The following is an 18,120-nucleotide window of genomic DNA, read 5'->3' on the forward strand; positions in this document are numbered from 1 at the left end:
TGCTATATATGTGGAAGTCAGCGTTGATCAGGAAGTACTCAGCCAGATCCCATCCGCTTCCAGGGTTGCATGTACGCGTGCTAAAGAATGGCGACTTGACACACAACGTTTTTGGCGAGAAAAATCTAGCATGAGAAAGGGTTGGTTCAGGTAGAAAAGTACGCTGACAGTTAAATTCAAATTGGTCTTTCCTGCATTTTGATTATACTCCACACATTTACACCTGAAATATAAAGCTACCATCCATTTACTACCAAATATGAAATGTCACGATTTAACAGAAAATTAAATGGTCAAAGCATTCTGAAATTGTCCTTTCATAGAGGTCTTAGGGCAGGGGTCTCAAACCCGTCACTCCTCACATTTTTCCGAGTCGGTTCCCAGAGGGTTCTACAAATGTGATTCGTTATTATGCACAGTAAACAGCTGCTATATGCTGGCCAAACTATAAAATATTTTGAACGCCACCTTTAAATTTGCAAAATAGAATAAGATAGTAATTGGGAATTGTTTTCCCATTCAAAAAGTCGTTTGTGAACGTCACATTGTTCAACCACGCAAATGAAATTCAAGGCAACAATGGCGCCGTTTTTATACGTTAGTTACTGGCTATCATGTTAAACGTTCCCCTTCAGTTTGGTATCCATTTTTAAATCATTGACAAAAATGGTGGACAAAAAAATTGAAGCTCAAATTTAACTCGTTCAAACAGAAGCATTGCAACATTTAATAGGGATCAAGTTATGAAAAATTATCATTTATTATTTATCAACCGGAAAAGTTGTGAGTAGCAACATATTTACTGTTCATGGTCTGACAAAACAAGGTTATTCAGTTTGTTTGGGTTGAATTTAGGTAAATTAAATGTTACCCAAATGAGTAATTCTCAGCTATTTTCATTATGTAAACTCCAGTAGCTCTCACGTTTGGCGACCCCTGGCTTAGGGTATGTTTACACTGCAGGTCAAATCCAATTTTTTAAGCCATACGTGACTTATATTTGATTTTGTTTATGTCAATGTGCACAATATTATTCCAATTTTATTCTTTTTCTTTTTTTCTTTTTTTTTTTTTTTTTATAATGTCCTGCCCAGCTTCTCAGGCAAATCATATAGCAGATGTAGATGCCCATATCGGCTGTTCAGATTTACTTTACAAAAGAGAAGTGTAGGATACTTCTCTTGTTGCCTTACTTGTATTTTGACTTTATTAAATGTATTTATATAATCATTTGGTGCAGCCGGGCCGGAGCAGGAGGGGATAGAAAGAGAGAAAAAGGAAGACAGAGGGGGGAATTGTGGGGACAAGAGGGGGATTAGACAGAGAGACAAAAACAACAACAGCAAACACAACAACAACAACAACAACAGAGCAACATCAGCAAATACGACATGTACAAATATGATGGTAAAAGTAACAGCAAATACAACTGGCCGACTCGCAGCACCTCGGAATACCCTGCAGTACCAAGCTACCACAGTAGACGCAGGGACCAGACCCAGCAGGCCCCAACCAAGACGGGCACCCGGAAGGGATGGACGGTGGGACCCAGGAGCTCCAGACACGCAGTCCGGATGCAGTAGCCTGAGGCGCCGACCCCCACCCGACAGGCAGGCCCAGAACGTACCCCCAGAAATATACATACATATATATATACATACACATAAACATACACATGTACACATACACACACATACACATATATATACATACATACATACATACATACATACATACATACATACATACATACATACATACATACATACATACATACATACATACATACATACACACACACACATACACATACATATACACAGTTTGTCAGCCCGGACAACCACCACGCGCGCGCGCTGCCACCAGTCACAACATCAGCCACCCCCCTGCACCAGACCCAGCAGCCACGGGCGCCCACACCACAAACAAACGGCAGCAGAAACAGCAGCCACAACACCCCCAGACAGCCAGCACCACCCAATCAAATCAAAGCGATCAAAAAAAAAACGCGACCGGCAACCACACACCAACAGGATCACAGAGACCAGCCAGCGCCAGCCCGCCAGCAAGCCCAAACGCCAACACGCAAACAAGAGACACCAACACCCCCCCCCCACCAAAAGACCCCACCACCCCAACCCAAACCCGCACAAACACACCACCGCCCAAACAACCGACCCCACAGCGCAAGGTCGGGCCACACGGGCACGGACCCCACCCAACAGGAAGCGAGACCCGCGCGACGCCACACACAAATAAATAATAAGATTAAACAAAAATAATAATAATTTTAAAAAAAATAATAATGATAAAATGAAATACAAATAAAATTAAAAATAACAAATACAAATAATTAAATTAAATAAAGTAAGTAAATAATAAAAATTATTTTAAAAAATTTAAAAAAATAAATTAAAAAAATAAATAAATAAAATAAAATAAAAAAATATATATATATATATACATATATACATATATATATATATAAAATAATAATAATAATAAATTAATAAAAGCCTGGCAGGCCACCAGAACGCAGTCCCCGGAATCCGCGCCGGCCGACGAGGCAATGAGGGGTGCGCCGAATCCCAACCCCCCCACATGCATGTGTACAAGGCCCCCAGAGTGTCTACTGTGTAGTTAAAATTAGGAGGTCAGCCATTACAGCCGACCTCCAGTCCCTATTGATGCGTGTACTGTAGCGTGAGTGAGATATGTATACTTGTGGGAACTAATAATGCGATTAAAATTGGGGGACATCAAGGTCTTGGTGGGTCCCAACCAAGCCGAGCCCTCCAAATCCTAAGTGTCTAATATGCAGCTAAGATTGAGGGATGGACGAGCAGGGGACAAGACAGGAGGACTGGAGCCCCATAGGAGGCATCCTCAACCCCCCGCCATGCCTCCCCGCAGGACAATCCCCCAAAGTCCTATATGTGTGTGCTATAAGTAGGAGGAGTAGAGGGCCCGGACATCCCCCCCCAGTCCATGCGGCCGACAACCAGGAACTACGGCCAGGAAGCCGCCCCCCCACCCCACCCCACGGCCCGTGACCCACACCAGACCACTTTAGCTTGACGCCACGCGAGCCCACCCCCGCCAAACAAAGCCAAACGCAGAAAAACTGCACAGCCCCATGCCCAATGCAAACACCGCATCCCGGCCATCCACACAGCAACGTACCCATACGAGTTCCAGCCAGGGGATGGCGCCCCCCAACTGGGGAAGAAGTCAATGCACCCCGTCCGCACGCAAGCCCCCAAACCAGCCGGCAAGCCAACGCCAGCCAGCCCCCACAAACCCCACTAGCGCACAGATACCAGCCACAGTCCCCCAACCACTCCAACCCAACACAGCGACGCCAACCGCCGGCAGTAACACAGCAACCATCACCACCACCGCCCGTCCGCAGTACAAACACCCGCGGCCGCCAATTTTTTTCAAGTCTGACTTTGAAACTCTGACTTTTTTCGTATGTGGATATAAACCCAAAATGTATCCGATGCAATTGCAGTCTGAATGATCAGATCGCGTTCATATACAATATGTCATCAGATATATTATTAAAAAGCGAGAAAAGTCTTAATTATTTGCCAAAATAAACGGCCTCAAAAAGGACTAGTGGATGATTGAGCATGAAACAGCTAAAACAATTATGTTTTAGAACTCGTGTCAATATCCCACCACTCCAAGCTCTGACTGCTTGCCCACATGCTCCTTTGAAAAGAATTTGAGGCCACTGCCCCAAAAACTGTGAGACAGTTCTTCTTTGTACTTCACAAAGTACAAAGAACAATAATTATTATAAATATATTAAACCTTTAAAAAAAATAAGATATGATTATTTATGTATTTAATATTTGTTTACTTACTTATGATATATTGATTTTTATTTATTTTTTTCAATGTACTATTACAAACAGAGAACGAAGAAATTGGATAAAACTGCTATAATATGAAAAGGGGTAAGCTTGAATAAGCTCTGCTTCTTCCTACTCCTTTTCAGACATGCTGTAATGAAACAACTGGAAATATGTGATGCAATACATTGTAATTGTATTGTCTGCATGTTTGAAATAAACTAAACTGAAAAAAAATTTCCTTCTAAGGTGTGCACCTACGCTATTGCGCACTGCTCACGTGTTCTCTGCGCAGAGCAAATTATGCCGCATACAAAATAAAATCCAACCAAAACTCTAAACAAAATTAACACGTAACAATTTATTCTGTACAGTTTTGCAGTGCAAATCTGTAAGTGACAGGTGACAACAAGCAGCCACGAAAGGTAAAACAATGTTCGTCACCACTGTCTGTCGCTATGCTGTCAGGAAGACAAGGAGGTCCATCGATCACTTTATTGAGCAAAACTGTTTGTCGGCCGTAAACACACAGAAAACATTAGCAAAAAACTACTATGTAGCAAAATTGGTCATTTTCTGCCGTACAAACCACACCAATACCAACTCTGACTCCCTGTCATATCAACAGAAGCCGCAATCTTTCCCCGCACAGCTACAACACTTCTAAGGACCATCCTCAGACGCCTGAGGTGATGCTACAACAACAACAGCAGTCGCTCTCTATCTGTCAGTTGTGCCAAAAGACGCACTCATTAGACTCAGCCACTGATGCGTTTACGGGCACACAAAAAGTCAGACAACTCCAAGACGACAAACTGTAAATGCCAGGTCATTACACGATGACTTCCCAATCAGTTGTGTGCTTATTCTATCATTTACAAAACTCAAAACCAGTGAAGTTGGCACGTTGTGTAAATCTTAAATAAAAACAGAATACAATGATTTTCAAATCCTTTTCAACCTATATTCAATTTGATGCACTGCAAAGACAAGATACTTAATGTTCGAACAGGTAAACTTTGTTATTTTTTGCAAATATTAGCTCATTTGGAATTTGATGCCTGCAACATGATTCAAAAAAGCTGATAAAAGTGGCAAAATAGACTGAGAAATTTGAGGAATGCTCATCAAACACTTATTTGGAACATCCCACAGGTGAACAGGCTAATTGGGACCAGGTGGGTGCCATGATTGGGTATAAAAACAGCTTCCATGAAATGCTCAGTCATTCACAAACAAGGATGGGCGAGGATCACCACTTTGTCAACAAATGCGTGAGCAAATTGTTGAACAGTTTAAGAACAACATTTCTCAACAAGCTATTGCAAGGAATTTAGGGGTTTCACCATCTACGGTCCGTAAAATCATCAAAAGGTTCAGAGAATCTGGAGAAATCACTGCACGTAAGCGATGATATTACGGACCTTCAATCTCTCAGGCGGTACTGCATCAAAAATCAACATCAGTGTGTAAAGGATATCACCACATGGGCTCAGGAACACTTCAGAAAACCACTGTCAGTAACTACAGTTCGTCGCTACATCTGTAAGTGCAAGTTAAAACTCTACTATGCAAAGCGACAACAACACCCAGAAACGCAGCCGGCTTCGCTGGGCCTGAGCTCATCTAAGATGGACTGATGCAAAGTGGAAAAGTGTTCTGTGGTCTGAAGAGTCCACATTTCAAATTGTTTTTGGAAACTGTGGACATTGTGTCCTCAGGACCAAAGAGGAAAAGAACCATCCGGACTGTTATAGGCGCAAAGTTCAAAAGCCAGCATCTGTGATGGTATGGGGGTGTATTGGTGCCCAGGGCATGGGTAACTTACACATCTGTGAAGGCGCCATTAATGCTGAAAGGTACATACAGGTTTTGGAGCAACATAAGTTGCCATACAAGCAACGTCTTTTTCATGGACGCCCCTGCTTATTTCAGCAAGACAATGCCAAGCCACATTCTGCACGTGTTACAACAGCGTGGCTTTGTAGTAAAAGAGTGCGGGTACTAGACTGGCCTGCCTGTAGTCAAGACCTGTCTCCCATTGAAAATGTGTGGTGCATTATGAAGCGTAAAATACGACAACGGAGACACTGGACTGTTGAACAACTTAAGCTGTACATCAAGCAAGAATGGGAAATAATTCCACCCGAAAAGCTTCAAAAATTGGTCTCTCCTCAGTTCCAAAACATTTACTGAGTGTTGTTAAAAGGAAAGGCCATTTAACACAATGGTAAAAATGCCCCTGTACCAACTTTTCTGCAATGTGTTGCTGCCATTAAATTCTAATTTAATGATTATTTGAAAAAAAAAAAAAAAAAAAGTAGTTTCTCAGTTCGAACATTAAAATATCTTGTCTTAGCAGTGTATTCAATTGAATATAAGTTGAAAAGGATTTGCAAATCATTGCATTCTGTTTTTATTTAAGATTTACACAACGTGCCAACTTCACTGGTTTTGGGTTTTGTATTAAGAATGTTATTTCATAGATATTAATCATGAAATGCTAATAGTATATTACAGAAATGATATAAATAAATCATAACTATAATGATAAAAATAAAAAAACTATAATGATATATTTTATAGACAAAGTAACAGGAATGTACACTTTATCTCATTTCATTGTGCAACATGTAAATGTTTTAAGAGGAACTAAATGTGATATCTAAAAAGGGGTGAACATTTGTCCAAAGCAGGACCCCCACCCAGACATAAAATACTAGTACAGTGGAGTCATGACTTACGAACTTAATTGGTTCTTGAACATAGTTCTTAAACTGAAAAGTTTGTATAGCTAAGCAGAGCTCCCCATAAGAATCAATGTAAACATGAATAATTGATTCTACCCTCGACAAAAGTCCTTATTTTAGTAATAAACTGCACACTTTGAAGACACTATAATGTATTAGGCGTGCAACAATAAGTCAACAATTATATTTGTCGACAATAATAGTGATGTCACTCGTGTTTTTTAGGCGGAAGCGGGTCCACGCCGCCACTCGCAAAAACATTGCCAGTGAAAACATGTAAAGTGTGAGAACATTTGCTTCTATTCCCTCCTGCGGAGTTGGCAACACTGCAAGCGCAAACACACAGACAAACACACACAGACATTAGGCACCTATGCGCCGATACCAAAAGATTAAACATACAATCTATTAGCTAACTAACATGTTGAGAATTAATCATTGACACAATTCTATTAGAGTGCTATTAGAGTGGGAGTTAATATATAGTCAATATACCAGTGTGCAGCTTTTTAAACATCATCACAAAATGTTTTTTTTCTTTTTGAGGAAGTTAGATTTTGTGTTTTGTTTTTTGTTTTTTATTGCTGCTATTTTCAGGGATGTGAGCATCCTTTGAGGAAAAAAGAGGAACATTGAGAAAAAAGGTGAAACATTTCTATCAGCACAAAGTGCTGACACGCAAACCCCAAAATATATATTTTTTTTAAATCCAGACTACATTTTCTGCAATTGGGTAAATTTCTATGTTATATTTTACCTTTGGATTTATTCTAATCTACCAACCTATTTTGGCTGTCATTTTGACACTTACATGTACCATGTAATGTGCCAAATATGTTTTTGCTTTTATTTAGTAGATCATTTACTAACATTATTATCATTAAAATTGTAATGTAAAATTCTATAACATTCATGCAAAGAACTTAAAGGCCTACTGAAATGAATTTTTTTTATTTAAACGGGGATAGCAGATCTATTCTATGTGTCATACTTGATCATTTCGCGATATTGCCATATTTTTGCTGAAAGGATTTAGTATAGAACAACGACGATAAAGATTGCAACTTTTGGTATCTGATAAAAAAAAGGCTTGCCCCTACCGGAAGTAGCGTGACGTAGTCAGTTGAACATATACGCAAAGTTCCCTATTGTTTACAATGATGGCCGCATGAAGTGAGATAGATTCGGACCGAGAAAGCGACAATTTCCCCATTAATTTGAGCGAGGATGAAAGATTTGTGGAGGAGTAAAGTGCAAGTGAAGGACTAGTGGGGAGTTGAAGCTATTCAGATAGGGAAGATGCTGTGAGAGCCGGGGGTGACCTGATATTCAGCTGGGAATGACTACAACAGTAAATAAACACAAGACATATATATACTCTATTAGCCACAACACAACCAGGCTTATATTTAACATGCCACAAATTAATCCTGCATAAAAACACCTGCGTGTTTGTTATGCTAGCTCCTAGCTCCTCTGCTAGCTCCTAGCTCCATAGAACACGCCAATACAATTCAAACACCTGATCAACACACACAATCACTCAGCCCAAAAGACCGTTCACCTAACCCAAGGTTCATAAAGCTTATATATTTTTAAAAAGTTACGTACGTGACGCGCACATACGGTCAAGTTGTCAAATGTTTAGCAGCCAAGGCTGCATACTCACGGTACCTGATATTCAGCTGGGAATGACTACAACAGTAAATAAACACAAGACATATATATACTCTATTAGCCACAACACAACCAGGCTTATATTTAATATGCCACAAATTAATCCTGCATAATAACACCTGCATGTTTGTTATGCTAGCTCCTAGCTCCTCTGCTAGCTCCTAGCTCCATAGAACACGCCAATACAATTCAAACACCTGATCAACACACACTATCACTCAGACCAAAAGACCGTTCACCTAACCCAAGGTTCATAAAGCTTATGTATTTTTAAAAAGTTACGTACGTGACGCGCACGTACGGTACGGTACGTGTTATGCTAGCTCCTATGCTAGCTCCTAGCTCCATAGAACACGCCAATACAATTCAAACACCCGATCAACACACACAATCACTCAGCCCAAAAGACCGTTCACCTAACCCAAGGTTCATAAAGCTTATATATTTTTAAAAAGTTACGTACATACGCAAAAAAAAGTTGCGCACATACGGTCAAGCGATCAAATGTTTAGAAGCCAAAGCTGCATACTCACAGTAGCACGTCTGCGTCTTTGTCATCCAAATCAAAGTAATCCTGGTAAGAGTCTGTGTTGTCCCAGTTCTCTACAGGCGTCTGTGTATCGATGTCAAAAGTCCTCCTGGTTAGAGTCTCTGTTATCTGAGTTCTTCCATCTTGACTGCATCTTTCGGGAATGTAAACAAAGAAGCGCCGGCTGTGTACTGTTGTGGCTGACTACGTTCGAAAAATACGTCCATTTCGCACCGACAACTTTCTTCTTTGCTTGCTCAGCTTCCTTCTTCATAATGCAATGAACATGATTGAAACAGATTCACGAACACAGATGTCCAGAATACTGTGGAATTATGAAATGAAAACAGAGCTTTTTCGTATTGGCTTCAATGTGGAAGGCATACCCGTGTTCGCCGGTCTACGTCACGCGCATACGTCATCCTCAGAGGCGTTTCGAACCGGAAGTTTAGCGGCAAATTTAAAATGTCACTTTATAAGTTAACCCGGCCGTATTGGCATGTGTTATAATGTTAAGATTTCATCATTGATATATAAACTATCAGACTGCGTGGTCGGTAGTAGTGGGTTTCAGTAGGCCTTTAAAACGTTTCCCATTTGGCAACTTTATCCTTTAGCCATGCCCCCTTGGGTAATATACTTCCGGTGTCATGACCTTTGTTTAAAATCCGTAACAGCAAAAATATACCTTCTTGCTGGCTACTAAAAAATAACTAACAGTGTTTGGATTGTAATCATCCAAATATGATGATTGTTTTAGTGCTCTCAACCATGGTCATAACATTTTTTCTTCTATTTATTTTGGAGCAACGAAACAAGTTTGCTCGTTAGCTAACCATCTAGGTAGCTTACTTGTTGTCGGCACCGTTGGTTACCAGAGCTGCAACGTTGACATCCGTCTACTTTGCTGCCAATCATATTAGCTTGACCTGCAACTCAGTGCGTCGTTGAGGCAAGACTCTGAGAAACAGCTCAGCTGAGGAGAGTGTTCAGCAAATTTTGTTTGAACCGTATTTTTATCGATATTTAATTAAAAAAACGCAGTTGTGATATTTTGAGGCGAAAATGTATGTTTAAAACACGGATTTCCACGTTTTTGCGGAAACTTTACAGGCCTGTATATTAACTGTTTTTTATGCACAAACAAGGTAATTGTTTTTTTGCACTTTGCCTTAGGGCTGCGCGGCATACTAGTATTACAGTTAATACTGGTATATTTTAGAAAGAGAGATATATTTGAGACAATACCACCATACCGATATCTTTTGATTCTGAATAGCCAGCAGCCATCACCACAGTGAGCGAGTAGAAGCTCCATCCATCCCCGCGCACATCCTTGAGGCTATAAACTTTTCGTTAATGAACACAATTAATGAAAAGTGCTTAGACATAGTAACGGCTAACTAATTACTTTATAAGAATAAAAAACACGTTACGTTACTACTTACAACTAAAATAATCTGAGTACTCTCAACACTAGTTATCTAGCCATAAAACACTTAGGCAACCTTAAGCCCTTCGCACGTCTTGTTTAAGATACTGGTGGTGTATACCATTTATCGCAATTTGGACTAAAAATACCTGGATATCAGTTTTGGTCCATATCCCCCAGCCCTACGTGTAACACATGAAGTGATCACTGGTCAGTACCCCACCCTAGTATGAAGATACATATTTAGTGATAAAAATAAATAAATAAAGTGTCGGCCAGACGTGATCGGTGTTGAAAGGCATTAATAAGCAGTGGCAGATCACATACTTTTTCACAAAAAATTGTCCGATACTGATCGGTGGCTGATCAATCGCACATGCTTAATGACAAACGAGAACATTTCGGTCACATTAACCGTAATAACATTTTCATATTGTTACATTCCTAGTAAAAACACTGCACCACATGCTGTGCGCATGCGGGTAACTTCAGGGATCCATTCCATTCACATTAGAAATCAATTTTATTTTGTAATTCGAATGACTAAATACATAAAAAGATTGAATGTAACAAAATAATCTGAATACCCTGCAGTGTAAACATAACCTAAATTATACAGAAATAAAACACATACGGATAATTAATAGCCTCTTGCCAATCAACAGCGCTCCTATCCTTGCACCCCTTCAAAGAAAAGGGCTTGAATAAACTATGAGCCAAAAATAAAAACATCTATCATGCATTGACAATGACAGCATGAGTCAGGAAGAGATATTTGTTCAACTAAATAAGAAAAAATGCACATCAAAATGCACAACCATTGCAACCGCCTCCCCCCCTTCCCCCCTCCTCATCAGGAGCATTGTTCCTAACAACGCGATGCTCTACTTTCCATGACATGATTCCTTCAGTCATCATGCAGCTGAGAATATTGCAAAAACAAGCAGAGCGCGTAAACAAACCCCGTGGAGGCCTCAAATAGACAGTGGACCTCCAGAGAGAGAGAAGCTGCATAGACATGATGAAGAAATTCGCTAGATTATATAGAACACATGGAAGGAATTAGGAACTGCAACATGACAATGGAAGAGGCATTGTCTGAAGATTAGAATGCAATTAAAGAGTGTGCGACGCATTTTGAAACAAGCGAACAAGACAGTATGTGTCTAAAGGGTATGTTCACGTGTTAATGTTGACATAACTGTTGTGGTTGGGTAGGTAAAAGGAAAAAACAGCTGTTTCCACAAATAATAGGTCTCGGAGCTGCCCGACCGTCAGCGCAATCTTAAGTATCTTAATCAAATATCATTATCAAGTATCAAAACAAGGCTAAACATGTTACACAGAGAGTACTAAGCCAGGAGCAGGTAAGCTAATAGCATTCTAAACCAGCTTGAAATAACACAACAGAAATAAGAGCTTAGTAAAGTGTAAGAAGTGTAGATGGAAGAGCAATACAGCCGAAAGTAAGCAGCTTTTTACAGGAAATTAACAAATAGATTAATAAGAGTCTAGAGAGAGGATAATATAACAACTGTTAGTTTGTCAGCACTGTCACAGTCAGTACACGACATGTAAGAGTCCAGATCCATCCAGAAATTGGTGACGTCAACACCAATGGTAGTATCAGTATACGAGCAATACTAGACTGATAGATCAATGTTTTTATTTTCTCAAAATAATGTTTTTGTCTTTTTTGTTAATGTTTGCAAATTCAGGGAGTAATTCCCTGGACACAGGACTTTGAAGGAAAAAAACTAATGATTTAAATGAGCAAAAGATAGCAGTTTTTTTAAATTTTGTTTAGTTATTGTTTACTATTGACTTTGTTTTGCTCAAACAATCGTATGCAATTAAAAGAGAATAAGGAACTTGTTTAAATATTGTGTTGATATTGTGGAACTGTAATAGCACTCACCATGAATTAATTGAACAATGTACAGTTAATACATGTTATTAGTATTGGTTCAGAATCGGTAGCATAAATCCCTGATTGGAACCTTCCCAGCCAAGTCAGCTATTTCCGCTCCCTACTTGACGGCAGTTTTCCCAAAATATAGGCATTTTATTATTTTGTTTTAAACAACAATTTGCCAAAGTATCTGCGGATAACCTAAACTAATCAAAAATGTAAATAACTTTGTTCATTATTGAATTTTGAAACTGCTCTTTTCATCTTAGCTTTAACTCTTTGTGACATATTTAGTGGTTACATTGCCGTAACTAAATATAAGCTTTGCTTTTCATGCTTATCATTTTTCCACAAGGATTTTCACTATCCTAACACTTTGAATGCACATAGGTTATTCATTTTGTAATATTAACCACTCAAGGTCATAGAACTGTAATACCACGGCAGGAAGTTGCAATGTTTGCGCATGCACTGGCGGATCGGCAGCTCAGAAAATCGGGCAGTGACAGTTTGTCTCTGCTCTAAGTGAACGGCAAATTAACACAAAGTGCACTTGAATAAATTAAAGCCGTATGTCCAAAAGTCACCTCTTTGCCTGTAACTACCTTTCCAAGGACACCTGATACAATGTGTCATGGTAGACGTATGAATAGTTGACATGACATCTGTAAAGTGTAGCTTTACGGTGGAGAATAAAGAAAAATATGCTGCTAAAGACTAATAAACATCACTAACCCACAAATGGGAATTAAATATTGATAAAAAAATAACTAAAACCAAAAATAATATAAAAAAACTTTGGGTGGATTAATTCCAGATGAAAGAGTCTACAAAATGGAGTGACATAGTTCTATACAGTTCTACACCTTTAAATTTGCTTCAATATCCAAACTTTTCTAATCATGAACCCTGAACCCATTAAAGTTTGTTAATGGAGGTCCCTCTGTATTTCAATTGTTATAAAATACTAAGTTCAGGGTTTCCCCTTAATGTAATTGATCGTGGTGCACCGCCACGCCAAAATATATGCCACCACACTGTATATATACAAATGTGTGTTTTGTGTGAACAAAAAATTTAAGTAATTTTACGTATTGCAGCCTCCAGAAAGAATCACAAAAAGTCAGACACTCTTTTTAACTTTTATTGCCAATCTTATGCTAACAACCCGCCCAATTCCAACCCATTTCCCCTCTGTGCACACGTTCGTCTCCGTGCTTCACTCCCAGACACACAACACCACAACGCCAACATGATGTGTTAACGGCGATGGGAACAATTAACATCAATAATACACAAACGTAACATTACCACCAGCAGGCCCTAACAGTATGAATGGATATATGTATAGCCTAATACTTGCGCACCATTGATTAATGATGCACCGGAAATTTGGTCGCCGAAATAGGACTTTGACCAACAAAACACTGCCGAAACCGGATGTTGTGATGATGTAGGCAATATGCACGGGATTGTTTGGAGCTGAGACAGCATGTCTGCGATGTGGACATACTTTAATCTATCCAAGACATACCCACGGACAGCCATCAACAAAATGTGCAAAATGCGCTAATAAAAGGTAAGAGGCGGCGTTTAAGGAAAGAAAGGCATGCAAGCCTGACGTCAGTGAGTGTTTTGGGACAGTCGGGCACGCTGCAGCTCGCTGTTCCTCTGGTATATGGAGGGACAGAAGAATCTCTAAACACAGTGGGAGTGCAGTCTACATTAACACCAGGAAAAAATGATAGATTTGTTGCTAGTCTGTTTTAATAAAGAAAAATTCACTAAAAAAGATTGCAGAAGTCTCTAGAGACTTGAAAAAGTCTCAAAGGACATTGCACAATAACTAGCAACAATGAGGAAATAGAGGTAAATGATATAAGAAAAATATATTATTACCAGGAATAATAACACAGAATTTTAGCCTTTTTAGAAAAATATGATTCCTAGCAAATTATATGATGATGTCATGTTGACCATGCCCACAGCCACAGGTATCTCAGCAATCTCAGGGCAACCCTGAAGTGCTTAAGCAAATATTATTTGACCCTTTGGTGAGCTATTAAAAATCAGGTGACATTTTGTTTTGTAAATTATACTGTACTTAAGTATAATTATTTATTGTGGAGCGAGAATAATATTGTTTTAAAACTTTCCTATTATGCCATACCTCTAATCGCCTCAAGCGAATAAACAGTACGGTATGTAATGTCTATGTTTTGCTTTTAGCAAAACTGTTACGTACTATGTGATCTGGGACGGTTGGATTATGAGAGCAGTAATGGTTTTATTGTATGCAAACAAAGGAACGTCACATGTTGACAGTTGTACAATTCAACCTGCCTTAGGACAACGGAGGAAAATTAGCTATTGTGCTAACTCCGGCATATTTACATTGTTGCTCTATGTTGATGAATATGCATTGTCCTAACTCAAATTAATAAATAAATAACATGTCTAAAAAAAAAAAAAGAGCAGATCCTATTCACTGCAATGCCCTTTCTTCATGTATCAGCAATTACTGATGTGAATGTGTTGGTTACAGATAGTCAAAGAATGACATATTTCTATTGAATGGGCAGTGTTTCAGACTTACTTATGCGGGGGCCCATTTTAAGAAAAGCGTGCATTTATGGAGTGTGCAGAGGCCCAATGTCATTGCAAGGCTGCACGGCTTCATGCAGGCTGAGTATTGCATATAAACACAAGAGCAGGTCGTGCAACTCGTTTTGTTTTTTTTGCGTCTTTGTTTGCTAGTGCCGAAGGGCCTCTCGGTTACAATACTATGCACACTGCAGCATGTGCAACTCTATAAATAAAAGCAGTTTATTTAGTATAAAATCGAGATGGCTCAATGAGAAAGCCCAGAAAGAGGTCAGACAGGAGCATCTTTTAGGTCGAGATGCGCAGAAAATAAACATCAATTTGGGGTCTTTCGGTAAAGCTACGAGAGGCGGACGTCATGACTCCGCAATTTGACAAGACGAGACGGCCGTGGCGGCCTTTTTGTGTGTGTGTGCGTGTGTGTGTGTGTCACATTAGCAACATTTACCTCCAGTGTGCGGATTTCTTGCTGCGTGAGGTCGTTGGACGCGGCGCATTTGGTCCTGAGCCCCCGTAAGCTGGAGATGGAGATATCTATCATGTTCTGGATCAGCTCGCACTGGTGGAGCGCGGCCATGGCTATTAAGTCTCCTCCATCGCCGCCACCGCTGTCCCTCTCCGGCTTCTCGTCACTCTCGACCATGCTCGACACACTATCCATTCCTCGGCATTTGGGCTCGGCTGGGAGGGCTGGTTGGGAAGCGGCAATGGCTAACAATCCGACATGTATGCAGCAGCCCCGGCGACTTATTGTGGAAAAGGAAGCACCTGACCGCGCCAATGTCCCTTAGCTTCCAAACTGCTAAACAATGCCTCTACTTCTGTTGTTAGTCCGAGATAAGACGCTCGACGCGAGGAAGGTTGTTGAAAAGTCCCTTGACGTGACGATGAAGCCCGTAGTTTAGCGACAAGAGAGTCCTCTTCTCCCCCAACAGACAGCTCTCTGCTAGTGGCTTTCACCGTCTGTCAGCTGTTGGGAACATCATGGGGCGCGCGGTGCACTCTGGGACGTGTAGTCTTTCCGTCTGGAAAGACTACACGTCCCCGTCTCCCCCCCACGCCTATGACAGTATGGGGAACCGTTCTTTTGTACTGTCGCCCTGCTCACTAAGTAAGTAAGTACATTTTATTTATAAAGCACTTTTCACAGATAAAATCACAAAGCGCTGTACAATACATATGTAAAGTAAAACAACAGGGCAACATCATAAAAAGGATACAAGGTGGATTAAAAATGATAGTTTAAAAGGTATACGGAGCCCCTAAAGCAGTGGTTCTTAACCTTGTTGGATGTACCGAACCCCACCAGTTTCATATGCGCATTCACCGAACCCTCCTTTTTTTCAAATTCAAGACAAAGTTATTATATGTTTTTGGTAACACTTTAGTATGGGGAACATATTCTAAGTAACAAAGACTTAATTTAGAGTTATTTGGTTAGGGTTAGAGGGTTAGGGTCAGGGTTAGAGGGTTAGGGTTATAGTTAAAGTTAAAGTACCAATGATTGTCACACACACACTAGGTGTGGTGAAATTTGTCCTCTGCATTTGACCCATCCCCTTGTTCACCCCCTGGGAGGTGAGGGGAGCAGTGGGCAGCGGCGGTGCCGCGCCCGGGAATCATTTTTGGTGATTTAACCCCCAATTCCACCCCTTGATGCTGAGTGCCAAGCAGGGAGGTAATGGGTACCATTTTTTTTATAGTCTTTGGTATGACTCGGCCGGGGTTTGAACTCACAACCTACCAATCTCAGGGCGGACACTCTAACCACTAGGCCACTGAGTAGGTCATTAATAAGGTCATTAATAAGGTCATACCAATAAGGCATAAGTACTTAATAATGACTAGTTAAGAGCCAATATGTTACTAATTTGCATGTTAATAAGCAACTAATTAATGGTGAATATGTTCCCCATACTAAAGTGTTACCATGTTTTTTTTACTTGTGCACAAAATGAACCGTGCATGAACATCACGTTGTTAAAACAACAAAACCAACACAGTGCATAAACTCCCAACAAATTACACACCTGCAAATCAGTGTGACTTCTGCTGTTGCCGTATCCGTAATACGCCGATAGGGAGACGTTTTTATTTACACGATGAGTTGGGTGTGTTTTGACCTCCGCCGAACCCTTGAGCCCGACTCACCGAACCCCTAGGGTTCGATCGAACCCAGGTTAAGAACCACTGCCCTTAGAGTGTCCGCCCTGAGATCGGTAGGTTGTGAGTTCAAATCCCGGCCGGGTCATACCAAAGACTATAAAAATGGGACCCATTACCTCCCTGCTTGGCACTCAGCATCAAGGGTTGGAATTGGGGGTTAAATCACCAAAAAATGATTCCCGGGCGCGGCTATGCTGCTGCCCACTGCTCCCCTCACCTCCCAGGGGGTGATCAAGGGGATGGGTCAAATGCAGGGGACAAATTTCACCACACCTAGTGTGTGTGTGACAATCACTGGTACTTTAACTTTAAAGGGACATGGAGGGGAAACAAATGTTTTGCGAGATCTCGCAATAGGTTTTTTTCCTATGTCAGTGAACCGGAAGTAAAACAGACACAGCGATGGTGAACCGGAAGTTAAGTTAAAGTGCCAATGATTGTCACACACGCACCAGGTGTGGCGAAATTATTCTCTGCATTTGACCCATCACCCTTGATCACCCCCTGGGAGGTGAGGGGAGCAGTGGGCAGCAGCGTGAAACTGACAAAGCGATGGAGGAGCCTACCCATCATCCGTGGGAGAAGTTTATTGATTTTTATTTCACAAACCCCGTTTCCATATGAGTTGGGAAATTGTGTTAGATGTAAATATAAACGGAATACAATGATTTGCAAATCCTTTTCAACCCATATTCAATTGAATGCACTACAAAGACAACATATTTGATGTTCAAACTCATAAAGTTTTTTTTTTTTGCAAATAATAATTAACTTACCATTTCATGGCTGCAACACGTGCCAAAGTAGTTGGGAAAGGGCATGTTCACCACTGTGTTACATGGCCTTTCCTTTTAACAACACTCAGTAAACGTTTGGGAACTGAGGAGACACATTTTTTAAGCTTCTCAGGTGGGATTCTTTCCCATTCTTGCTTGATGAACAGCTTAAGTTGTTCAACAGTCCAGGGGTCTCCGTTTCTGTATTTTAGGCTTCATAATGCGCCACACATTTTCAATGGGAGACAGGTCTGGACTACAGGCAGGCCAGTCTAGTACCCGCACTCTTTTACTATGAAGCCACGTTGATGTAACACGTGGCTTGGCATTGTCTTGCTGAAATAAGCAGGGGTGTCCATGGTAATGTTGCTTGGATGGCAACATATGTTGCTCCAAAACCTGTATGTACCTTTC

The 18,120-nt window shown here is 40.5% G+C and overlaps 1 protein-coding gene across 5 annotated transcripts in view; it reads right to left on the reverse strand.

Moving 5' to 3' along the window:
- LOC133650610 (kinase suppressor of Ras 1-like) overlaps window positions 1–15,744 on the reverse strand; it is a 110,503-nt gene extending 94,759 nt beyond the window's left edge. For all 5 annotated transcript variants that reach the window (XM_062048065.1, XM_062048064.1, XM_062048063.1 and 2 more), the window contains exon 1: window positions 15,213–15,744. In XM_062048065.1, the coding sequence (XP_061904049.1) occupies window positions 15,213–15,425 (213 nt within the window). In that variant the 5' untranslated portion in view covers window positions 15,426–15,744. The remainder of the gene's footprint in view (window positions 1–15,212) is intronic.
- Window positions 15,745–18,120: the final 2,376 nt, after the last annotated feature.

Source organism: Entelurus aequoreus, linkage group LG05 (assembly GCF_033978785.1).
Source record: "Entelurus aequoreus isolate RoL-2023_Sb linkage group LG05, RoL_Eaeq_v1.1, whole genome shotgun sequence".
Classification (NCBI taxonomy): domain Eukaryota; kingdom Metazoa; phylum Chordata; class Actinopteri; order Syngnathiformes; family Syngnathidae; genus Entelurus; species Entelurus aequoreus.